At 35.5% G+C, this 23,210-nt stretch overlaps 1 protein-coding gene across 1 annotated transcript; it reads left to right on the forward strand.

Moving 5' to 3' along the window:
- The first annotated feature begins 1,905 nt into the window (after window positions 1–1,905).
- Window positions 1,906–23,183, forward strand: LOC105034186 (serine/threonine-protein kinase rio2). The gene is made up of 15 exons (XM_073242620.1): window positions 1,906–2,089; window positions 2,402–2,550; window positions 2,650–2,696; window positions 2,815–2,885; window positions 2,979–3,092; window positions 3,189–3,364; window positions 3,450–3,538; window positions 3,645–3,762; window positions 6,467–6,540; window positions 6,727–6,774; window positions 10,139–10,307; window positions 19,231–19,362; window positions 20,621–20,725; window positions 20,830–20,934; window positions 22,673–23,183. The coding sequence occupies exons 2-15, from the start codon at window positions 2,467–2,469 to the stop codon at window positions 22,856–22,858; spliced, it is 1,518 nt and encodes a 505-aa protein (XP_073098721.1). The 5' UTR covers window positions 1,906–2,089; window positions 2,402–2,466; the 3' UTR covers window positions 22,859–23,183.
- The last annotated feature ends 27 nt before the right edge of the window (window positions 23,184–23,210 follow it).

The following is a 23,210-nucleotide window of genomic DNA, read 5'->3' on the forward strand; positions in this document are numbered from 1 at the left end:
CATTTTATATCCGTTATAAAAATAAGTATTAGGATATTAATTAGTTGTTAAGCTAATTTTTTAAAAGTTATAAAAATCATTGTGCCAATTTCATCTTCAATAATATTAGTTAATTTATACCTTGAGATAATAGAGATATTAAACTTTTTCTAATAAAAAATATCTTTATTTTTAGTAAATAAAATATTATATTAAAAATACATCACAACTGTACCATTGTACATAGAAGTTGATCATTTTTACTATATTGGTTGTACCAAAAAGTATTATCATATATCTTTGCTGCAGTCTTATAACTGTAACATGTTTTATATCACTATTACAGAAGATATCAATTGATTTTAAACTTACTTTGTAAGCAAATTTTATCTCTAAAAAATAATTAAATAATTTAAAATTTTTGTATATGTAATTTATTGGATATAATAAAATATCATCTACATCTAAAATATTACTGACCCAATCCTAAACTAACTCTAGTTGAACCAATAATATATCTAAATTTAATTCAAAAAAATGAACAAACTCTATATTTTAATTCAATATTAGCCACTAATTTTTCGAGCCCAATCTCTAGTATAATGTTAAACTGATTCGGTCCAGTATGCTTTGAGCAGACGCAAGCTTATAAATAGATTATTTATTTTAAATATTAAATTTTAAAATCAATCAATAACTATGATCCATAATTTAAAATTTATTTTTCTAGATTTTAATTTTCTAAGCTATAAATATGTGCATGTGCATTGTAAATTTATACAATTGAAACTATCAACTTTATTTATATTAATCTCTAGATATTTTTAGACCATATATAACAAATATAAATATTTCTATACATTTCAATGTAAGATCCTAAATTAATCTTAAAAATCTAAAAAATATTTTCTTGATAAAATAATGCCATCTAATTAATACAGTTAATTTTAATTTTTTAAATTTTTCATCATTTTTTTCATATATAATAAATTTAAATATTTTGTATATCTATAAATTATTAAAATTCATCTAAAAATTTTAAAATAATATATATTAAAATATCTGGAAGTGTAATAGGGCAATCCTGTATCTAAATATTACAATAGACTTATGTATAATAGATGGATAGAATTTTTTGAATATCCAACCCATTCTAAATCCAAATAAGTTTTGCTTAACAATGTGTAATAAGATTTGAGATGGCTTTGAAATTTAAAATTAACCTTTAATGAAATCTTTGTATGGACTAATAATTATTTTAATCAATAAAATTATATTCATGTCTAAGTAGGGTTGGTAAAATACAATGATATCCATCAATTCGATCCTTATTCGATCCACCATAAACAGATTTAGATTTAGGCTAAATAGATTTAGGTCATAAACGGATAGACCTGTTTAATTCATTTAATAATTAGATCAGATTTGAGTTTTAGATATCTGATCTATTTAATCCGTTTAATATTTAAGTTGGATTGAGTCAAATAACTCATTTAACATATTTAATCTGTTTTTGATCCATTTAACCTATTTCTGACTTATTTAATCTAATCTGTTTAACATGTTTAATCTATTTAAGATTTATTTAACTGTTTAAAATATGTTTAATCTGTTTCTGATCCATTTAATATTATCTATTTAGCTTGTTTAATCTGTTTAATCTAATTTAATTTATTTAATAAATAATTAAATAAATCAAATCAAATTATTTATTTAATAAATAAATTAAATTTAAATTTAAAATTTTAATTTATTTAATAAATAAATTAAATTTTCATCGATGATTTTTTGATCCAAATTGTATTGATCCGAATGATCCTATCCGATCTGGTTGTCAGCCTCTAAGTTAATAAATAATATATTTATACTCTTACATATAAATACCCAACACAAAAGCCCAAGCCGGCCTCTCCGCTTCCCTGTTCGGCCGCTGCAAGCCTCCCATCCGATTGAAACTCGTATACCCATCACAAAACCCAAGCCTTTGTCTAGGCTTCCTTGTGCGGCCGCTCCAAGCCTCCCAGCCGATTGAAGCCGCTGAGGGCGGAAAGACGGGAAAACCGGGGTAAAACATAGGAAAAATCAACGAAAGGAAAAAAGAAATCGAAAGGTAAGACCTTTCCCACATAGATTGATCTATTTTTCCTTTATTTTTTTTTTTTAGAGAGATCGGAGGGGCTTCTTAGGTTCCGGTTGGGGTTTTGTCTCAAGCATAGGGGTTTTGTGCGAGTTGTGGCGGTGTGAGTTGGTCCCTTAGGTTTTGAGAGCTTAATCTTGGTAGAAGCATGATATTTCGTAGGGTTTGGGGATTTTCCATCGAAAAGATTCTTCTTTGGCTGCAAAATTTTCAATTTTCAGTTCATGGTTCTTCCCTATCTTGCTAAAGGGAAAAAAATATCCCGCCATTTTTTTTTTACTCCAGTGATTTCTATCAGCGAACTTCAATCCCCTCCGCCGCCGACTTCCCCACCACCACCGCCGGCAGCCATGAAGCTCGACGTAGACGCCCTGAGGTACCTCTCCAAGGACGATTTTAGGGTTCTTACGGCCGTTGAGATGGGCATGAGAAACGTATTATTCTTTTCCCTTCTATCCTCTTATTGCTTTCCTCGACAAACAAAAATCTCAATTCTTCTCTTTTTTTTTCCGTTGAATTTTCGTCGGTTTCAGCATGAGATCGTTCCTGCGGAGCTTGTCGACCGGATTGCCAGCCTCAAGTAGCTTCTTTGTTCCCTAAGAAATTTCTTTTTTGTATTATGGTTTGGAACTGATTTATGGAAGTTTGAGATGATGTGCTTTTATTCTTTTTGACCTAAAAGAAGTTTATAATGTTAGGCATGGAGGCACTTATAAGGTGCTGAAGAATTTGCTGAAACACAAGCTGGTACATCACGATAGTTCCAAATGTGCGTTGCTTTGCGGATGATTCTGTGTATTCTGATGTCAAGTTTAAATTTTGCAGTCGAAATTTATTTCTTCACCTGCCCCTTTTTACTCAGATGATGGATTCCGGCTAACCTATCTTGGATACGATTTTCTTGCAATCAAAACACTGGTGAACCGTGGAGTGTTTACTGCTGTAGGACGCCAAATTGGTGTCGGGAAGGAGTCGGGTATTCAAACTAATGCACTTCTTATGTATCATCAAAAATTTTCTTTTTTTCTTTTTGATGTTAATGTTGATTAGTACCCATCTTTCATGTCAAAAGATATATTTGAGGTTGCTACAGAAGATGGGACGGTTCTGGCCATGAAGCTGCATAGGTTGGGTAGGATCTCTTTCAGGGCAGTGAAATCTAAGAGAGACTATTTGATGCATCGGAGCAATTATAACTGGCTCTACTTGTCACGGCTTGCTGCGCTCAAGGAATATGCTTTTATGAAGGTTTGTTGTGTCAATATATGCTTTCTTTTGATGTTAATCATGAGAAGTAACAATATTACATGACTGGTTATTGTATGCTCTGAAGGCTTTAGGAGAGCATGGATTTCCTGTTCCGGATGCTGTGGACTGTAATCGTCATTGTGTCGTCATGTCTCTTGTCCAAGGCTATCCACTGTATGCATAAACTTAGAATCCATGAATGTTCAGTGTTTTGCTTTCTTCTTCCATGTTTATTTTTTAACTTAGGGGCCTTTCTGCAATATTGATTCTTCTGATGCAGTGTTCAAGTGAAGCAGTTGCAACACCCAGATGAAGTTTTCGAAACAATTATTGGTCTCGTCGTTCGTCTAGCAGAGCATGGTCTTATCCATTGTGACTTCAATGAATTTAACATCATGGTTTGTGTGTTTCCACTAATGCTTTATGTTGTTTTCTGTTAAGTTCTCCAGTCTGGTAGCAGTATCTGGAGCAGTTGGATCACTTGTTTAGCCAATTCTATTTGTTATCTATATTTTGCGACTTTTTGGTTTTACATGTTGTACATGGTCCGAAATCCCTTCTACTAGTAATTTTAGGTACTCTCACATGTAATGTAGGCCTAGCGGTTAGGTCTAAAAGTTGGCACTCCAGTCACATTGCGTCTTTGTGGTCACTCTACTTCATGTTGTTCACAGTCACCAACTTCTGTAGATTCTATCATGGTTTATTTTGAGCACAGTAGAAAATCCTTGTTATTTTTAGCATAGGGAGTTTCTTCTTAAAGGGGTTGTTTCAAGATTTCTGTTACTCAAATTTTAAAGAGTGTTTGATCAGTCCTGGTTGATGAATCAATTCTCAGATAATAATGTAGGCAGTCACCTCTCTGGAAGCATGACTATTTTTCATGCTCATTATCAGCATATAAAGTGTTTTAATTCTCAAGATGATTTGGGCCCCACATCTTTTTCCTTTTATCTTTACATTATATGCCACGAGTTTGATCTTCAAATTTGAGTCAAATTCGGGAGGTGGGACTAAATCAGGTGGAGATAATTGTAATACATATATTAGCAGTACAGCTAGGAGTCCTAATTATGCGGCTTTTTGTTGGTGGCTTTTGTTGTAGAGCTTGCTTACTAAATTATCATGATTTTGAATGTTCTCCCTTTTTTTAAATATTTTTAATGATTCACTGATGAAAAAAGAATGGGTGGAATCTTTAGTATAGAAGAATTTGTTTTTTGTTTTGGTTGAAGGGCGTCTTGCCTAGATCAATTTTTATCTTCTTCACTTTAGATATAAATCAAATCTTGAACTCGGAATGTATAGCTACAAAACTATTTGAAAAGTAGATCACATTTAGTTGGTTTTGTTGTTAAGATATATGCTGAATGATTTGTATTCTACATCTTGAAGGCTTTTATTCATTTAATGCTAATATGAAATTGAGATATATGGGTTGAATTTTGGTGAGATTGTGGAAGGAAAAGATATTCTACTACTAATGATCCAGTTGAGTTGACCATTACAAATTCATTCATTTGCCATCATAGAAAAGATAAGTTAAATGATTTATAAGAAAAGATTGAGAGATTCCTGAAGCAGCATAATGATCTTCTAGACAATTTTGGATATAATTACAGAATAAACATGCATTAACCTGATTCATTTATTGTATGTGTAAGTTCACATAAAGAATGCTTGCAGATATTGGATATTTATTTCTTGATAAGCTTTTTTGAAACAGACATGCTACTGCAATTTTACTTTTACAAATTTTAAGTTAATGTCAAGAAACACAATGTTTAAGATAGTAAATTTTGTAATGACCCCTATTTTTGAACTATTCATGTATAATATATAGCAACTATTTATTTATGTAAAGCATAGTGTATTACATGCTATAGTATCGAATTTTATGGACCATGCTAGGTTGATACACATGGACTCATGACCTTCGATACACATGTTGCTTGTCACATGAGGCCCTTTAAATGAGATATAGCCTTCTGATCCTTCGAATGAATAACCAGGATAATACCTACCATATCAGATATCAAATATTTGAGAATGAATTAGTAATGTTGTTTTGATTGCCATTTTGCTTATTGTCTCTTCACTCAGCATTCCATTGGATGTCAGAACATCATTGAAGTTCATGACAACTGTCCTTAGCTTTCATGGAGCTTTGGCAAAGCTTTCATTGCAATTGCACCATGTCTGGTCCATAAACTTCACTTCTATTCTTGCCAAACTAAGGTGCGAAAGTTAAGGAAAAGACACTTTCTTAATTGTTTCTCCATTGTGCCTTAAGGGGAGTGGAAATGAATTGAAACTTACCTCACTAAAGCAAGAAACATCTACCTAGTGCCTTCAGACTTTAAAAATGACATTTTGGTTAAAGGAATTCCATAGAAAAAAAATGATTCATCCTATGAGCCTACCATGCAAGAATTCAAGTCAACCATACAAGGGTCTTCAATGTGCATTCATGCAGTGAGGATACCAAGAATTCATAACCTTGCCAATTCCACTCTGGACTTCTCCAGATTCTTTGTTTCTTTGATATTTGAATACTATACATGGTTATGCCTGGCACATTCATGCATGATAGAATTTAGTGTCTGGATTCTAGGCATCTAAAACAATGAGCATCTGGGGTCACGTATCAGGGATCATATATCCATGCACTTTTCATGTTTTTTAATGTGTTCAATGTGTCATTTATAGATCTCCTCTTTGAACAGTATCACCCAATCTGCACAGAAACCTCAGAAGTTAGCAGCATGTTGTTATATTAACAATGTGTTTATCTTCCAGTTGTGTCCACATTTTTATATCTATCAGAAACTATGATATAACACATTTAGATATTGTTTCTTTGTATTCAATGAAAGCATCTTTTATTACTGTAGTTTTATGGTATTGCGAAAGTACTCTTTGGTTCAGTTTTGTGGATCCCCTTTCGTAGCTTGCACTAAATTTATACTTTGAATGTAAGATGGACAAGGATGAGTTCTTTGATGGTTAAATCGGCATACTGGAAGACTTATAAGTGTGAACCTTGCTTATTTATCTTGGCTTCAATCTCTGCACTGATTAGGCTTGATCTACTTCTTATAGATCGACGATGACGAAAGGGTCACCATGATTGATTTCCCTCAGATGGTATCGGTTTCTCATCGCAATGCACAGATGTATGTGTCAAATTTTTTTTGTTCTTGTTTGAGATGTTGGTCATTTAAATATTATGAGTGTTTATAAGTATGCTATTTCCCCATTTTAATTTGCTTAAGATTAATTTGTACTGGTTCTTTTCACTTATGATTTACACTTATATCTGTATTTTGGTTTTGCATTCCTGAAAGGTTTCCCTGTTTCAGGTACTTTGATCGTGATGTTGAGTGCATCTACAAGTTCTTTAGCAAGAGGTTCGTAGCTAAAAGCACTTAATTTGTGTTAAAATACATTGACTTCTTGTTTGTTCTACTTTAGTTCCACCCCACCCTTTCCCCTCTCTTTTTCTTTTATTGATGGGTGTTTGAAGGAGTTTCTCTATGTATCAAGTTTTTTCCTTTAACCAGTAGAGCACCTCAGGTCAAATTTACATTAGTCTCGCAGTTTTTATGTTCTGATTTCTGTTATCATGAGAGTCCATAGGAACAATATCTGTGCAAGGTTTTGAGATCTTCTGTCTGAATTGTGATACTTCACCACTGCAAACTATTAATCAGGGAAAAGGAAATTTATTAGCAAGTTTCATGGTAAATTATTTGCACTTTTTCATCAGCAAAAATCTGGGATGCATACATGCATAATAACATATTTACTAAGTTTTTTTTTTTTTTTTTCAAAATGCTTTTGTTGTTTCCTGATCATTATAAATTCTTTAAAGCAATATCATCTTGATATATGATGTTTCTGTACTCATGTAATAAGATGGTTAACCTTCATGGATCGATCGTGACTTTGCTACTCATGTAACAATATTCTGAGTCTATTCATCCTAAAGTATGATTAAGGTTATCAATGATGAGTCAGCAAGATCTCACCCAACACAAAGCATTGTTCTTGTCAACAATCATGAAAATTCACTTGTGGTCAGTAAAGCCTATTGCTTAGTCACAAAGTCAACAATGACAAACATTCACTCGCAGTCCCTCAATCTTCTCTTTTTCTCTTTCCTTTTATCTTGTTCATGTGATAATATTCGATTGCTTTTCCTTAACATAGGTGGACCTTGGACATTCTAGCAAGAGGCAGTGTAATTGCTAATACCAACAGTGCCCCTTTCAAACCTAATGCATACTGAAACTTGTCACATGTCTACAATGAATATATTGAATCTTGTCAGTCATTCTTATGTATCTCAATAGAATTCCAACTTGAATCTCTTTTGGGATTGACATTGGTTGAAGTCATGGAAGACATGATCTCTTGACATTATTACGGAAATACTTGTTGCTTTTAAAAATGTAATTAATATGCAAAATTGCAACAGGGAAATAGTAAAAAAAAGGGCAAGGGTATAAAGAACCTGACAAACTAAAGGGGAAAGGATGTGAGTTTATAGTAACCAAATCATGATAAGATCACTTGTGTACGTTTTAGGCTTATATGGAAAGACACACCCATACAACATCACAAAATGGAAATGGAGATGGTTTAGAATTCACTGCTTGATAGGCTAAAATCTTGTCATGAACGGAGCATTAAATACGTAATTTATTAATTTACTCTTTATTATGGAATCATTTTATTGGAAGTTAGAGATCTCACTTCAAAATAAAGTGAAAAGCTGATATTCACTTCATCAGAAATTCATTTTCCTGGAGTTGAAGGAACATAGGGAAGTCATGTCATTCTAGTGGAACTCAAAGATATAACTCAAAATAAAATGACATTGTATCATTCCATGGATGTTCACTTTTCTAAAGTTGCTTTTTTTTTTTTTTTTTGTAGCTAGGGAAAGGAGCATAGGAAAATTCCATATTCATTAGGATTCTATTTGATAGAGATTTCTATGAGACTAAATCATTTGGCAAGTTCATAGCTAGCCGAACTTTTATCTAAAACCCCTGTTTGTAAAGGAAGCAATCCCTCTCCTCTTCTCCCTCCTCTCTCTCTCTCTCTCTCTCTCTCTCTCTCTCTTCGTCTCCCATCATTTTTTTGTTCTGTTGGGTACAACAGCAGCAAGTCCCTGCTGCTGATTGTAGCAGCTACCGTCAGGGGGGAGAATCAATTCCTAGTTAGGACCAAGTTAGGTGAGCTGCCTAGGCATCCGCGTTGCATTTGGGCTAAACTGTATAGGCTACCTTGCCTCAGGTGGGTGTCCGTCATTGACATGGAGAGATCTTTAGAACAGTGTCCTTATACTCCAAGTGTTATGCCTCAGCTTTTATACATTTGGTTGTGTTTCATTGTACCTTGGCTGTTCTCGAACATTTCTGTAAGGACTGAAACGGATCATGAATTAATGTCCTTTCATGCTTTTATTGTTCAAGTGATTAGCGATATCCTATATTGCTCTCTTTTTGTCATATTATGAGCAGTGTTGGATATTGAAATTACCTATATCTTAATGAATTTAAAAAAATGTCTTAACTTTAATTTCGTGTATGATTTAGTGAGATAAAAAATGTAAGTTTGTGTTGCAAAAACAAGGAACTGGATCTGCATTAGATGCAGATGTTCCAAGATTTTTTGATTCTCAATGTGGAGTGAGACATGTAGGCGGGGGGTGATGCCCTCAAGATGAAGGGTGATGTGAATGGAGGCAATGAAATCACCATGTTTGGTTGTACTTGAGTGATCCTACATGGCAATGATCCCAAATCACCTCTATTTTTAAAATCACCATCCAATCCATTGATCTTAAACCTATCTTCAAGGACAGAATATCATCCAGAGCAATGATCTTGGGTTGAAATTTTGGGATAAAAATGCCCCTTAGTCCAACGAGAAAAATTGGTATATCAATATACCATTAGTATATTATATCAATATTATAAATATTATAATATATTGACATTACATACATAGCATTCATGATATATATTATATTATTAATCATATTATTATTATTATATAATTATTCAATTATATTTTGTAATTATAATAGAAATATATTATTATACTTATATTATGAAATTGTTTAATATATTACTTCTATTTGGCTTTTCTAATCAAAATAAATTATTAGTATTGACATAATAATAATATAAGTATAAATTAAAATGTTAATTTTATAATAATGATTAATATTTTTCTATAGGATTAGTAATTTTGTTGTCAAAATTTTAATTGGCCTGTGCAAACAACTCTACATGTTGCATGGACCTACTGCTAGTCATTGTTGTACGTTTTCCTATGATTTATTTGAGAATTCTGCTTAGTAGTTGCAAAATATGTGGAATGGATCTAGGGTAATTTTGGTATTATGTGGTTAGTGGTCTTGAATTTCCATGGCATTCCAAATAGGTTTCATATGGATGATCAATCTTTAATCATTGGAACATAGTATATCAAATGTGGTGATCTTTAGATCATTGGGAATCAAATTACCCTAGGATGAGGATCATTGGTGATCTATAATCATCATAGTTTTGGGTCACTAAATGCCACCTACAATGCCACCATACAATGTTCAAATTTTATGTTGTACATTTTTTGTTGAAGCTATTCCTTCTTCCTGATATATTTTCTGATGCACTTTTCCGTGCATGGGCACCACAGACCTGTACATTGGATCCTAAATATTAGAGCATGTATGATTCTACATTTTCTCCTTTCCAGGTTTAATCTTTCGGATCAAGAGGACAGAGGAGAGGGTGGTAGTTCAGAATCTGATGCTGAGGAAAATGGCAGGCCCTCCTTTTCTTCCGTAGCAAAATCAGCTGGATTCCTGGACAGGGAACTTGCTGCTAGTGGGTTTACACGAAAGGACCAAGATGAGATAGAGAAGGTATGCCAGATGTATTTTTAATACCGTAGTGGCCTTGAGTGCATGTAGTGTATATTTTTAAATGTGATTTTGTGACAATTAATCTTGTGGTGCACAACACCGTCGTTGTTTACTGCTTCCAAGTTAATATGGTTATGATTTTGTGACAATTAATCTTGTGGTGCACAACACGTCGTTGTTTACTGCTTCCAAGTTAATATGGTTAACAACTTCAGTCATTAACTTCTTCATCTTTGCAAAACAAACATTATCTAGGCTTTACATAAAAATGTGAATGCATTTTATTACATTCCCCATTTCACAATCGAAAAATATTCCATGATTTATATACCCATTCATGTGTCGCTTGTGCAGATACTTTGCACTCACACTTGTGTATATCTTGTTGTGTTGTTAATGTTCAATGTATTTTCTTCCATCCATCACTTCTGTGGTGGCTATATATTGTTAGATCTTAGATGCTGTAATCTTCTACGTAGGATGTGGAACTTATTTTGAAATCTTCCGCCCTCTTAGGCTTGGTAACAGCTAGCCTCAGGGTGGGCTTGCTTTGTGTTACCATTACTCCAGGCCTAGCCTGTATCACGTTGTCATCGGCTGGCTGTCTGGAATTGGCTTGTGGTCCAAGAAATCAAAATGGCATCGTTGGGTTGTGGATTCCTTAGAGGCATAGGCTGACAATAATAGGAGGTAGTTCAGGGCTTGATAGGGATCACATGATGGTGGTAGTTTTTGCAGGAAAGGCTGTGGTAGGCAGGGCAACTGGGTGAGGAAGGATGGGGCTATAGCTGGTGGGGGATGGCCATGGTCAGTCAGTACTGCAGAAACTTGTCAGATGGTCAAGAGATGAGGAGGAAGAGTAGAGAAGAGACCTGGAGTGGAAGGAAGAAGGGGCAAAGAGGAACCAGTGGAAGGGAGATGTATCTAGGGAAAATAATAAATAAATATGCACACCACATATATAAAAAGTCCATATAATTCTAAATATTGTAATAATAATATGTTTTCTATTCAAGCTTTAGATTGTGCATAAGGTAGTCCATACTCATTCTTCATTTCAAGGTATGCTGAACCGGTACCGTCGGCCGTTTCGGCCGGCCTGCGGTACGGTTCGGTATGGTTTCATATCGTACCAAATCGACGATCTGAACCGGAAGAAAAAAAAGAGAGAGAAATAGAGAGAGAGAAAGAGGAAGAAAAAAAAAAGAGGGAGGGGAAGGAGCCGGCGGGGCCGCGACGGCCTCCGACTGGCCGCCGTGGCTGTCGGAGGGCGCATCCAGCGCGCAGCGCCCAGGCGTGAAACAGGGGCATCGCCCTGTTTCACAAATTTTTTTAAAAACATGGTTTTAAGTGAAGTCGGCAAACGATTTGCCGGCTTCACGATTTTTATTTCTTTTTAAAAAAATTCTTAAGTCGGCAACCCAGTTGCCGACTTCATAAGTTTAAAATAAAAAAAAAAAAAATCGATACAGACGTCGTCTGTTTCGAAAAAGAAGGGGGGCTTCGCCCGCTCGACGGCCTGAGTCGGGCTCTGCCCGCTCGACCGCCCTCAGGCCCGTCGACATTGGCTTGCTGGCTATCGGGAGCCTCGCAACGCAGGCACCGTCCGTCCGGTAGGTTTTCCGCCCCCCTCCGAGCGCTCTCTCTCTCTTTTTTGCTCTCTTGAAAGCGCTATCGGGCGATACGGGGTTCGGAAGCCCTCCGACGGCCGCAGCCGGCCACCATCGGCCTCCGGCGGCTCCCACCTTCCTCCCCTCCCCTCTCTCTTTTTCTCACTTTCCTTTTTTTTCTTCGGTACCCAGTGTATCGATTTTACCGCCGAATCATGCCGGTTCCCCGTCGGTCCGGTACGAGATGGGGTGTACCGGCCGGTTTGGCACGGTATGGCAAACCTTGTTCATTCCTTTTGGCTTATCAAAGTTTGGCTCGGGTTTGTTAAAGTTTTGGTACTTTTGGACTCAGAAACAACCTGCCGGCTTTGGGGAAAAAAAGTGCTTACTCTTAGCACTTTTTTTTTAAAGTGGCATGCAGAGGACAGTTTATTTCTAGTGTTGGATGTTTTAACTGAAGCATCATTGCATTGTTAGTATAAAAAGCTATAATGCTTGCTTAAGTATCTTCACAAATCTTAAGTAATCTTAATGTACCCGAGGAATACCTTAAACAACTCATGAACTCATGGTTGTTCTATTTGTTTGTTTCTTTGCTGTTATATACCTCTCCCTTTCCCTTTTCATTTCTCCTTCTTGGATAAGCAGCAATAGAGACTTTGTTTGTGAGAATTAGAATAGGAGGATAAATCAATCGGGCCAAGTGATAAATCAATGCATGACTAATATCCAACACCCAGTGACTTTACAAAATAATGACTTTACACACACACACACACATATACATAGATATACACAGACACACACATACATCTATGTATGTATGTATGTGGGATAGATTGAATAAGGTCGATTGGATTTGGGCTCAGATCTGATCATGTTAAAACTAGACAATAGGGTTCTTACATCGATGATCAAACTGTTAGATGTGATTACTACATCAAAACTGCTTGCACACCAAAAATCATATGATTTGGAGACCGCTAGTCTATGCATCAAATGATCAAAAATACATCTAATTCAATTTTATTTAGGTTGTCTAATTTTTGATTACTTGATGCATAGGCTAGGGATCTCTAAATCATATGATTTTTTGTGTGCAAGCAGTTTTGAGATAGTAAATTACATTTAACGGCTTGGATCATTGATATAGGACTCCTATTATAAATTTTGATCTGATCGGATCTGAGTTCAAATTTAGTCGATCTGATTCTAGCCTGGCTATATATATATATATGTGTGTGTGTGTGTGTGTGTGTGTGTATGTATGTATGTACATACATATATATATATATATGTATGTATGTATGTACATACATATATATATATGTATATATATATATGTATGTATGTATACTGTTAAATAGTAAATGGTGAAGCTTGTTCATCTATTGAATTGTTTACAAATATATATAATACATCAAGATCCACCAAAATCTCATAATTGTAGGAAACAAATAAAGAAAAAATACAATCCCATAATTGTGGAAAACAAATAAAAAAGAAATTCAAATGATACAAAATCAAGGATGATGGAGAAATTGATATCTTTCCTATGGAGGACTTGTCATGCTTTCCAAATATAATAATATTCCAACACCCCCTCAAGCTGGAGGATATATGTCATATGTACCAAGCTTGTTACATATGTAGCTGATTCGAGGATCTCTGAGTGATTTAGTGAATATATCTGCTAGTTGGTCATTTGAGTTAACAAAACTAGTAGCAATGCTTCCCGAAAGAACTTTTCTTTGATAAAGTAACAGCTGATTTCTATATGTTTAGTCCTCTCATGAAAAATTAGATTGGAAGCAATATGCAGGGCTGCTTGATTATCGTATATTAGTTGCATCTGTTTGACTTCACCCAACTTAAATTTTTGGAGTAGTTGCTTCAGTCATATGAGTTCACATGTAGCCAATACCATAGCTCGATATTCTGCTTCTGCACTTGATCTGGCCACAGCATTTTATTTCTTACTTTTTCAGGATACTAGATTGCCTTCAATGAAAATACAGTATCCTGATGTTGATCACCTATTAGAGGGAGACCCTGCCCAATCTGCATTTGTATAACCAATCACACGGGTATGCCCTTGTTTTCATATAAGAGTCCTTGGCCTGATGGTCCTTTAATATATCTGAGAATACGAATCACGACATCTCAGTGATTGTTACATGGAGCTTATAGGAATTGACTAACAATACTTACAGCAAAAGAGATATCTAGTTGAGTGATAGTGAGATAATTCAATTTTTCAACAAGCCTTCGATACCGTCTAGGGTCTGATAGTGGCTCTCTCTATCCAGGTAGAAGTTTGACATTTGGATATATGAGTGTATCAACAGGTCGACAATCTATCATGTCAGTTTCTTCCAGTATGTCAGTGCATACTTCCTCTGTGAGATTGCAACACCATCAGTAAATTGAGCCACCTCAATACGCAGAAAGTATTTCAGGCGACCCAAATCCTTGTCTGAAAATGATAAAAGAGGTGTTGCTTCAGTTGACAGATTCCATTTTGATCACTATCTGTGATAATTATATCATCCACATAGACAACTAAGTATATGCATTGATCCTGTGAGGAATAGCGATAGAAAACAGAATGATCCGCCTCACTGCGAACCATACAAAATTGTTGCATGACTGTACTAAACCTCCCAAACCAAGTCCATGGAGATTGTTTCAAGCCATAAAGAGAATAACAAAGGTGACAAATCAAGCCAGACTCCTGAGCAACAAAGTCAGGCGGTTACTCCATATACACCTCTTCAGCAAGCTCTTCATGGAGAAAAGTATTTTTAATATCTAGTTGAAAAACGAGCCAATGTCTTATTGCTTCTATGGAGAGAAGAAGACGAATGGAGGCAATATTGGCCATTGGTGAGAAAGTATCACCGTAATCTAAGCTAAATATGTGGATATAGCCCTTGGCAACCAACCATGCCTTAAGTCGATCAACCTTTCCATCAGGACTAATCTTCACTGTGTAAATCCAACGACAACCAATAGTGGATTTATTAGGTGGCAAGGGGAACTGCTTTCAAATGCCACTAGAATGCAAAGCCGCCATTTCATCCATTGCGTGCTGCCATCCTGGATGAGTCAATGCCTCACTAGTAGTTTTAGGGACAAACAGAAGACAAGGAGGATACAAAAGCATAATAGGGTGAAGACAGACGATGATAACTCAAAAAGCTATAACTAGGATGAGGATTACAAGTGGAGCAAATACCTTTTCGAATAGCAATGGGAGGAGTATCTATTCGAGGTAGGTCCATGGTAGGAACAGATATTGGAGCAGAGGGTGAGTCAATAGGAACATTAACTGGGCCTGCATAAGAGTCAGAACATGGACGATGATGATAAACCTGAAGTGGGCGAGCCGGAGTGTCTTCAGGAGGGTTAATGTAGGGAACAGGAAGAACCTTAGATATGATGGGATGCTTAGAAGGAGAAGATGCAAAAAAGGATATGTTCTCATTGGAAAGTGACATCTACGGAGGTGATGTAACGATTTGTGTCTGGAGTGTAACATCGGTATTCTTTTTAAAGACGAGAGTAGCCCAAAAAAATACACTTGAGAGATTTGGTAGAAAGTTTATCCTATCCAGGGGTTAGATTACGAACAAAACAAGTACAGTCAAACACACGAAGGGAAGAGGATGAGAATAAAGTAGGAAATATAATGGAATGTGGAATCTGATTATTTAAAATCAATGAAGGTATTCTGTTAATCAAGTAACAGGCAGTAAGCACAGCATCTCTTCAGAAATGGAAAGGAACATTATTATATAAGAGTAATGTGCGGGTAGTCTCAATTAGATGATGGTTTTTACGCTCAGTAACTCTATTTTGTTTAGGAGTATGAGTACATAAAGATTAATGAAGGATGCTCTCTGAAGACATGAAGCTATTGAAAGGGACAGAAAAATATTTTTGTATATTATCACCAAGTAAAGTACGAATTGAAACACCAAATTGAGTACGAACTTCAGCACAAAAAGATTTAAATATTAAAAATAACTCAAAATAATTTTTTATTAAAAATAATCAAGTGCACAAGAATAATCATTAATAAATGTCACAAAGTACTAAAAATTCAAAGTAAAATTGACACGACTAGGATCCCATACGTCTGTGTGAACAAGATCAAATGGGATGCAGTCCGATTATTGATATGCTTTGGAAATGAAGCACGTGCTTGTTTTCCAAGCTGACATGACTCACATTCTAATGATAATAGAGAGGAGAGATGGGGAACTATCTTTTGAAGCTTCGAAAGACTAGGATGCCCCAAACGACTATGGATAAAAGGGGGGTGCATTAGAAGTGCAGACTACTAGTGATGTAGGTAATGTGAGGTGGTAAAGCTCCTGTGACTCACGCCCGACGCCAATCATCTGTCCCGTACCCTAGTCCTGTACAAGAATGGAGTTATTACTAAATGTGACTGAACAATTAAGGAAATGTGTTAATTTGCTGACAGATATAAAATTAAAGGGACACTTCGAGACATAAGAGTATAGAATCTAAGGTAAAGAGGGAAGTGGTCTAGCCTGACCAACATCCTTAGCTAAGGTTTTAAAGCCATTAGCCAAGTTAACCACAGGAAGAGAAGAACTATTAATATTGGAGAAAAGGTATTTATTACTAGAAATATGATCAGAAGCATCAGAATCGAGGACCCATGGTCCAAGTGAGGAGGAATGAGTGAGACAAGCAACTGAATTATCAGTGTGAGCAGCAGAGGCAATAGTAGACTGTTTGGCGGTCTGTTATTAAAGATACACATCATACTCAGTAGTAGGAATAAAAATAGTTTGAGGTGGTGTGTTCTCTAAAAGTGACACAATGGGGATAGAATCGGCTTGGGCAACATTCGCAGTACGAGACGGCCGGCCATTCAGCTTAAAACAGTGATCTCGAGTATGGTCAATTTTATGACAATAAGTGTACTGTGGTCGCTGACGATTACCTCCACGGCCATTGCTTCCACCACGACTATTCTAATCGAAAGATTGTAAGACAAGAACAAAAGAGTCAGTGGGAGAAGAAACAGAGTCAGGAATAGATGGAGAGAAAATGCGCAGCAGACGTGCAAAGACATCTTCCATAGAACGTACTGTGGGGCTAGCCAGAATTTGATCACGGACAGATACAGGATCAGGAGGTAGTCCAGTCAAGATGAGAACCATAAAGAGCTTATCACGTTGTTGCTCCTATGCTTTAGTATCAGCAATGATAGGCAATAGTTCAGCAAGCTCCTTTACAGTTTGAATCTGGTCCGGTTTTATCGAAGATGGGTTCGAAGATGCTGACATATTGACTTGGATTGAAGGAAAATCTACGAATACCTCAAGAAACAGCAGCAGCAACAAAAAAAAAGGCTCCAAATTGAAGAGAGATGGGTAAAAAGATTGAAAAGTTACTGTTCACGCAGAAATCAAGTCACGAAGGAGGACCCACACACGGGAAAGGATTGGATAATGCTTAGGAGAGGCTGAATTTTAGTGGATAGAGATAGTGGGATAGTGCAGCACTGGAGAGGCTAGGACGGCTAAGATTTTCTCTCCTAGCTCTGATACCATGTTATGGTAAATGGTAAAGCTTGTTCATATATTGCATTGTTTACAAATATAGATAATACATCAAGATCCACCAAAATCTCATGATTGTGGGAAATAAATAAAGAAAAGATACAATCCCACCAAAATCTCGTGATTATGGGAAACAAATAAAGAAAAAATTCAAATGATACAAAATCAAGGATGGAGAAATTGAAGTACTTTCCTAGGAGGAATTGTCATACTTTCCAAATTTAACAATATTCCACATATGTATACATACGTACGTACGTGCATACATACATATATATATATATATATATATATATATATATATATATATATATACATATACATACATACATATACATACATATATATACATATACATACATACATATACATACATATATATACATGTACATACATACATATACATACATATATATACATGTACATACATACATATACATACATATATACATGTACATACATACATATACATGTATATATATACATGTACATATATATATATATACATATATATCTGTGTGCGTGTGCTTGCGCATACATACATACATACATATATGTACACAGGCATACACACACATATATGTGTGTGTGTGTACACACACACATATGCATATATATATATATATATATATATATATATATATATATATATATATATATATATATATATACGTGTGTGGGCGCGCGTGCGCGCGCGCGCGTGTGTACAAGTACACACACACACACATATGCATGTAGGCCATCGTTGCAGGTATTTGGAGACTGCAGCATCCAGCACTTGAGAATGCTTAGACAAGTATCTGGGTAACACTGCAGTCAGGCGTAGATACCAAACCAGATCATTCCAAACCTAGTTTTGGGTAGGCCCATTCTTACATGCCTTGGGCAGTTGGGGGAACCCATTTTTATCAGCCATTAGCTGACCTATCCCCTCCTGCATCATGCTTCCAACTCCCCTCTTCAAATGAACATATCTTATGCTGCCATATTATATCAACTTAAATTTGGTTTAAGCATAATTCTAGATATTTTAATTCTAGCATTTTATGAGTTCCTATATGATTTAGTTTAACAATATAACCAGATAAGTACACTTCTAGTATTAGTTTATACCAGTGCTCCCCAAATATTTCCACAGCATAAACCTTACCTGCTTCAATACTCACAACTGAGGTCGTATCATTTGTTCCCAGCTTGGTCCTTCACATTTCCATATTCATGATAGGCTTGTTTAAGTTCCTTCCACAACTTGGAATCAGGTCCTGTCAAGAGCCCCCATTTTGTCAAATCTTCAGCTCAAATCCGATTCAACCTGTCTGCCAGGCCAGCCCTATACCTTTCTTTTTCATGATCAAATCAGCCAGTTCATCTCTTTCACTTTATACCTCATTTTAATCCCTTTAGAGTATAGTGTTGTCAAAATGGCACGATATTTCTATGTACTTCTATATATGCCTGTAATCATTCCGGTAAACACTGGAAGGGAAGAACCATTTTACCTCATGCTGAAAGTGGCAATTTGCAGTAGGGCAGTTTGTTAATAGTGCATTCACTTTGTTATGTACTGGTTCTATTTCTAATGATGTTTCTGATGGTCAATGTTATAAATTCATTCTGTTGCTCAGCTCTGTGGTTTTCTTTTTGCAGAGCATAGATATTCAAATTGCTGTTTTATGTGTCTTCTAAGTTTCTGCTTGCATTATTGTGCAGTTCGTTGAAGGAGCTGGGCAAAAGGATACTCTGAGCTCTGATGGTGAAGAGCTTGCAGAGGAAGAGGAAACCAGTAATGAAGTCAATGATGCTGTAGCTACTAAGTTAAATTCCTTGCATTTAGCAGATCAGGTACCAAGCAAGCTTGGAAGACTAAACAGCTAAAAATTTCATGAAATTTACTAAAGTGCCAAAGAGATGACCAAAACCCAAACTAGTAAATGGTACTCAATAACCTGAATTTAGAATATAATTTGGTTTGGTTCCCAAATTGGACCAGGCAAGCTTATTGCACCATATTGTTCCTGCCTGGAGGATTTGATTTTAATTTGATTCAAGTTTGGTACATACAACATATAATATAACATAATTTTGTTAAAAACTTGTCCTACATTTTTTTTTAATACTGCATGCCACGTTTGTAAATTATATTGGATATTAAGTTAGTTATTGATGACCTATATTAGGAAAAGTATTAAAAGAAAAGTACTATAAGGGCCTCATGTTTGCATGTAGAGGGTCTTTACATTCCGTTTTGTTGAAGAACAGTAAGAATAAATGATTGAACACAATCAACTTAGGATTTTAATTAATCTAGAACCATAACATTGATTCATAGTGGAAAAGTGTTCAAGCTGAAAATTGGAATTCTTTAAGGATATAAAAGAAATGACAATATTGGAAGCAAGGTCCGCATCTCGGTGTTGGGTATTGTACCTGTATGTTTCTGTTGTGGTACAGTACACACCCCATACCAAGACAGCTTCCAGCCCCTTTTCTCACGTTTTATTACAATATGACCAAAACTAGATGGTACAGGTCGGTATGGTACGTTACCCTCCAATTTTGGGCAATAGAGGGCGGTACAGTGCTGTTTTGTTTGGTTCGGACTGGCATGGACCAGTTCAATTCATATACCGAAACCGGACTGTGGCACCATCGTGGTATCTTGCTGGTAGGGTGTGGTATGGTCGGGATGTTAGATCTTGATTGGAAGTTTTGTTAAGGATTACTATTTAAAACTCAGTAATGGATCAAAACTTGGATATAGAGAACTGCTCTACATTGCAAATGTTTGAAAAATTTTGGATCTAAACCCAAATCAGAACCTGATAAATTTTACAGGTCTGGGTGGAGATCTTCCATAGATCCAATCTGAATCATGTAAAATACATTGATTTAGCATGAAAGATATGAACTAAAACTGAATTGGAAATTTAATTTTTACTAAAGAAGTTCCTGGAAATTCATTTGGAGATTCAGATTACTTGTTGAGGACATATCTAATTATATCACTAGTCACCACTCATTACTCACATTTTTTTCTTGTTATAAACGTTATTTATCTTTTTCTATATGAAACATCATTTGCATAACATGGATCGTGCAGCATGAATTATCAGAGAGCTGTGGTGACAAGGCTGCTGCAGAAATTCTTTGTCATTCTCCTAAATTAATTGATACAAAGAAAGCTGAAATTTTCCATGCAAGAGAGGTTTGTGAATTGAGATTTTGATCTGTTATCAAATATGGAAGAAATCCTATAGTCCTTTTTTACCACATCCTTCTGCAATTCATGATTCATGTTAACTTTTACAGCATGCGATAAGTGTGAGTTACAATGATAGCAAAAGATCAGAGGATTCTGTTTTATGGAATGCCAGCATAAGTAACGAGGATGAAACTTTGCCGTCAGGAGAGAAGGTGCTTTCTTTGATGCTAAAACTCATATATACATCCATTACTTGATTCCCTTTTTTTTGGTTTAATATCAAGTTTAGATGTCTGGCAACTGTATTCCCAGTTTGGAGCTTTGCTGTTCTTTGTGAGTAAACACATTGGTGTATTTCTTTTGTTGCATACCCATTCCTGCTCTATCTTGTGCCATTGGTTAGTGGAGTTGGATTCCTTTACTGCTTAATCCTGGATCTAATTACATTTATGAAGCATGGCAATTTGCAACAATGATGTTATAAATTAATATCATCCATTTACCGATTAGAATAAATAAAAATTGATTAACTGGTGATCATATCTTTGCCCTCAGGCAATTACATTCTTTTCCCATGACAAACAAGTGGGAGATGGGAGTAAAGCATAGTCAGATAAGAATATTTTGGAAAATGGATTCTTGTGCTCAGTGAAATTAGTCCTGTTCAAGGATATTTTAGAAAATCTTTTTTTTTTCCTGATTTGATGGGAAAATGCATATTTTTCCTTATTTATTTGTAAGTCATCTTTTGCAAGTGGCTCTCATATATTCTGATATTATTAATGCAACAATCTATTCTAGTAGTTGTATTGAATTTTTTTCCAATTACATCTTCACCTTGATGATTATCGATAAGGTGTTGCCATTTTCCTTTTCATTCCCTAAATGGCTCGTGTTCTAAAACAGCTTAAATTTTTCTGTAACAATTCTCAGCTCCATGCGCTACTCCTGAGCAATCCTTGTTGGTCTCACATATTATATCTTGTACATGCATTATAACCACAAAGTTGTTTTAAACAAATTAGATTCTTAAAACAAAAACAACCCACACTTATATCCAATTTTTTCTACCATTATGTTGGTTGCCATATGCATAATCTATTTATATCCACTCTTTTTTTGCACTTATGTATTCTTTGCATAAACTATTTTCTGTTGGTTGCAATGATTATCACCTAGAAACATGGAGAAGTAGAAAAATCTAGTTTCCCAGGCTTCCTCTATCAAGTCACCCAAAGTAAAAGAAGAATATAACCAATAAATGAGTTAAAATGGTTGTCGCTTGTCACATTTAGCTAGAAAGTAGTAAGAATCATAAGAAAAAACAGATTATTATGAAAGTAAACAAAATTTTTTGCAATTTTGATTATTCATGCATATGTAAGGTAGCAAGTATATTGAAAGCAATACTAAAGCTTCATATTATAAAAGTTGACAGGAAAATTATGTAAGAACCATAATTTTGGAAGGTCATAAAAGGGGTTTAGTACGTTTAATCTCTGTAATGGATTCAAACTACAATTAGGCTCAACAAGAGAGAGACTCTGAACTGGATCCAAATCTGAAGGGTGGAGGATCCAAACCCAAAGTGGAAAATAATTAACTTTGGGAACTTGGATTCCGAATATCCAGCCTGAAATCTCTGCATTTATAAGCCTTGTCTGTTTCTGCATTAATGGTATGACTTGGCCATGCATCTAGGCATATATATATATATATATATATATATAAATGGAGATCCATGTTAATCATTCGTGGCCAACTTCAAAATCATCTGGGCATATATCCACGGAGCCTTTCCCAGTTGAACTTTGTAGTTTTTATTCATGATGCCATTGTTGGACATACTTTTTCTTGCACAACTTTAATTTAGATATTTGGTGAAAATAAAGTTTGTAAGTCCATGATATTTGCTGGTCTATCTAAATTGGAGAGTGTACATTGTTCCAGGAGGATAGTGATGAGGCAGATGAAAGTGATCCTGTACTGATGAAGCGCCTGAACAAGCAGAGGAAGCGGGCCATATCAGCTGCTCAGGGTGGGCGGAAGGCTTTGGCTTCAAGAAATTCCTACAAGGACAAGGGTGGCAAGACTTCCCACAATTCAAAAATCCAGAGGCAAGCATGCAAGTGGTAACATATGGTTTTTGATGAACCTCAGATGAGTCGGAGTAGAATACCAGCAGAGTGGATTAACCATGGCATCATGATATAGCAGGAATTTGTAGGGTTAGGACTTGCACCAAGGTATCACTTAAGAGTCCCTACAGCAGGAATCTCCTGCATTTTTTGTAAAGATGCAAATATTAAACTATACATAAAAATTTTTCTTAGTAGTGGAGGGAATGTATAATGTTCAGCTTTGCGGTTTGTACCATCTATCAGACCTAGGAAAAACAAATAAAAACCTTAAACATTTTCTGTTTGGGGATCGTTTTAAGTAATTTGTTTATTTATTTTCACTTGCGTTGTGTAACTTCGGTATTGTT

This window comes from Elaeis guineensis, chromosome 8 (genome assembly GCF_000442705.2).
Source record: "Elaeis guineensis isolate ETL-2024a chromosome 8, EG11, whole genome shotgun sequence".
Classification (NCBI taxonomy): Eukaryota; Viridiplantae; Streptophyta; class Magnoliopsida; order Arecales; family Arecaceae; genus Elaeis; species Elaeis guineensis.

Coding starts and splice junctions, on each gene's coding strand:
- LOC105034186 (XM_073242620.1), top strand. CDS start 2,467: ATGAAGCTCGACGTAGACGCCCTGAGGTACCTCTCCAAGGACGATTTT. Junction 19,363..20,620: donor CCTTGCATTTAGCAGATCAG/GTACCAAGCAAG, acceptor TGGATCGTGCAG/CATGAATTATCAGAGAGCTG. Junction 20,935..22,672: donor CTTTGCCGTCAGGAGAGAAG/GTGCTTTCTTTG, acceptor ACATTGTTCCAG/GAGGATAGTGATGAGGCAGA.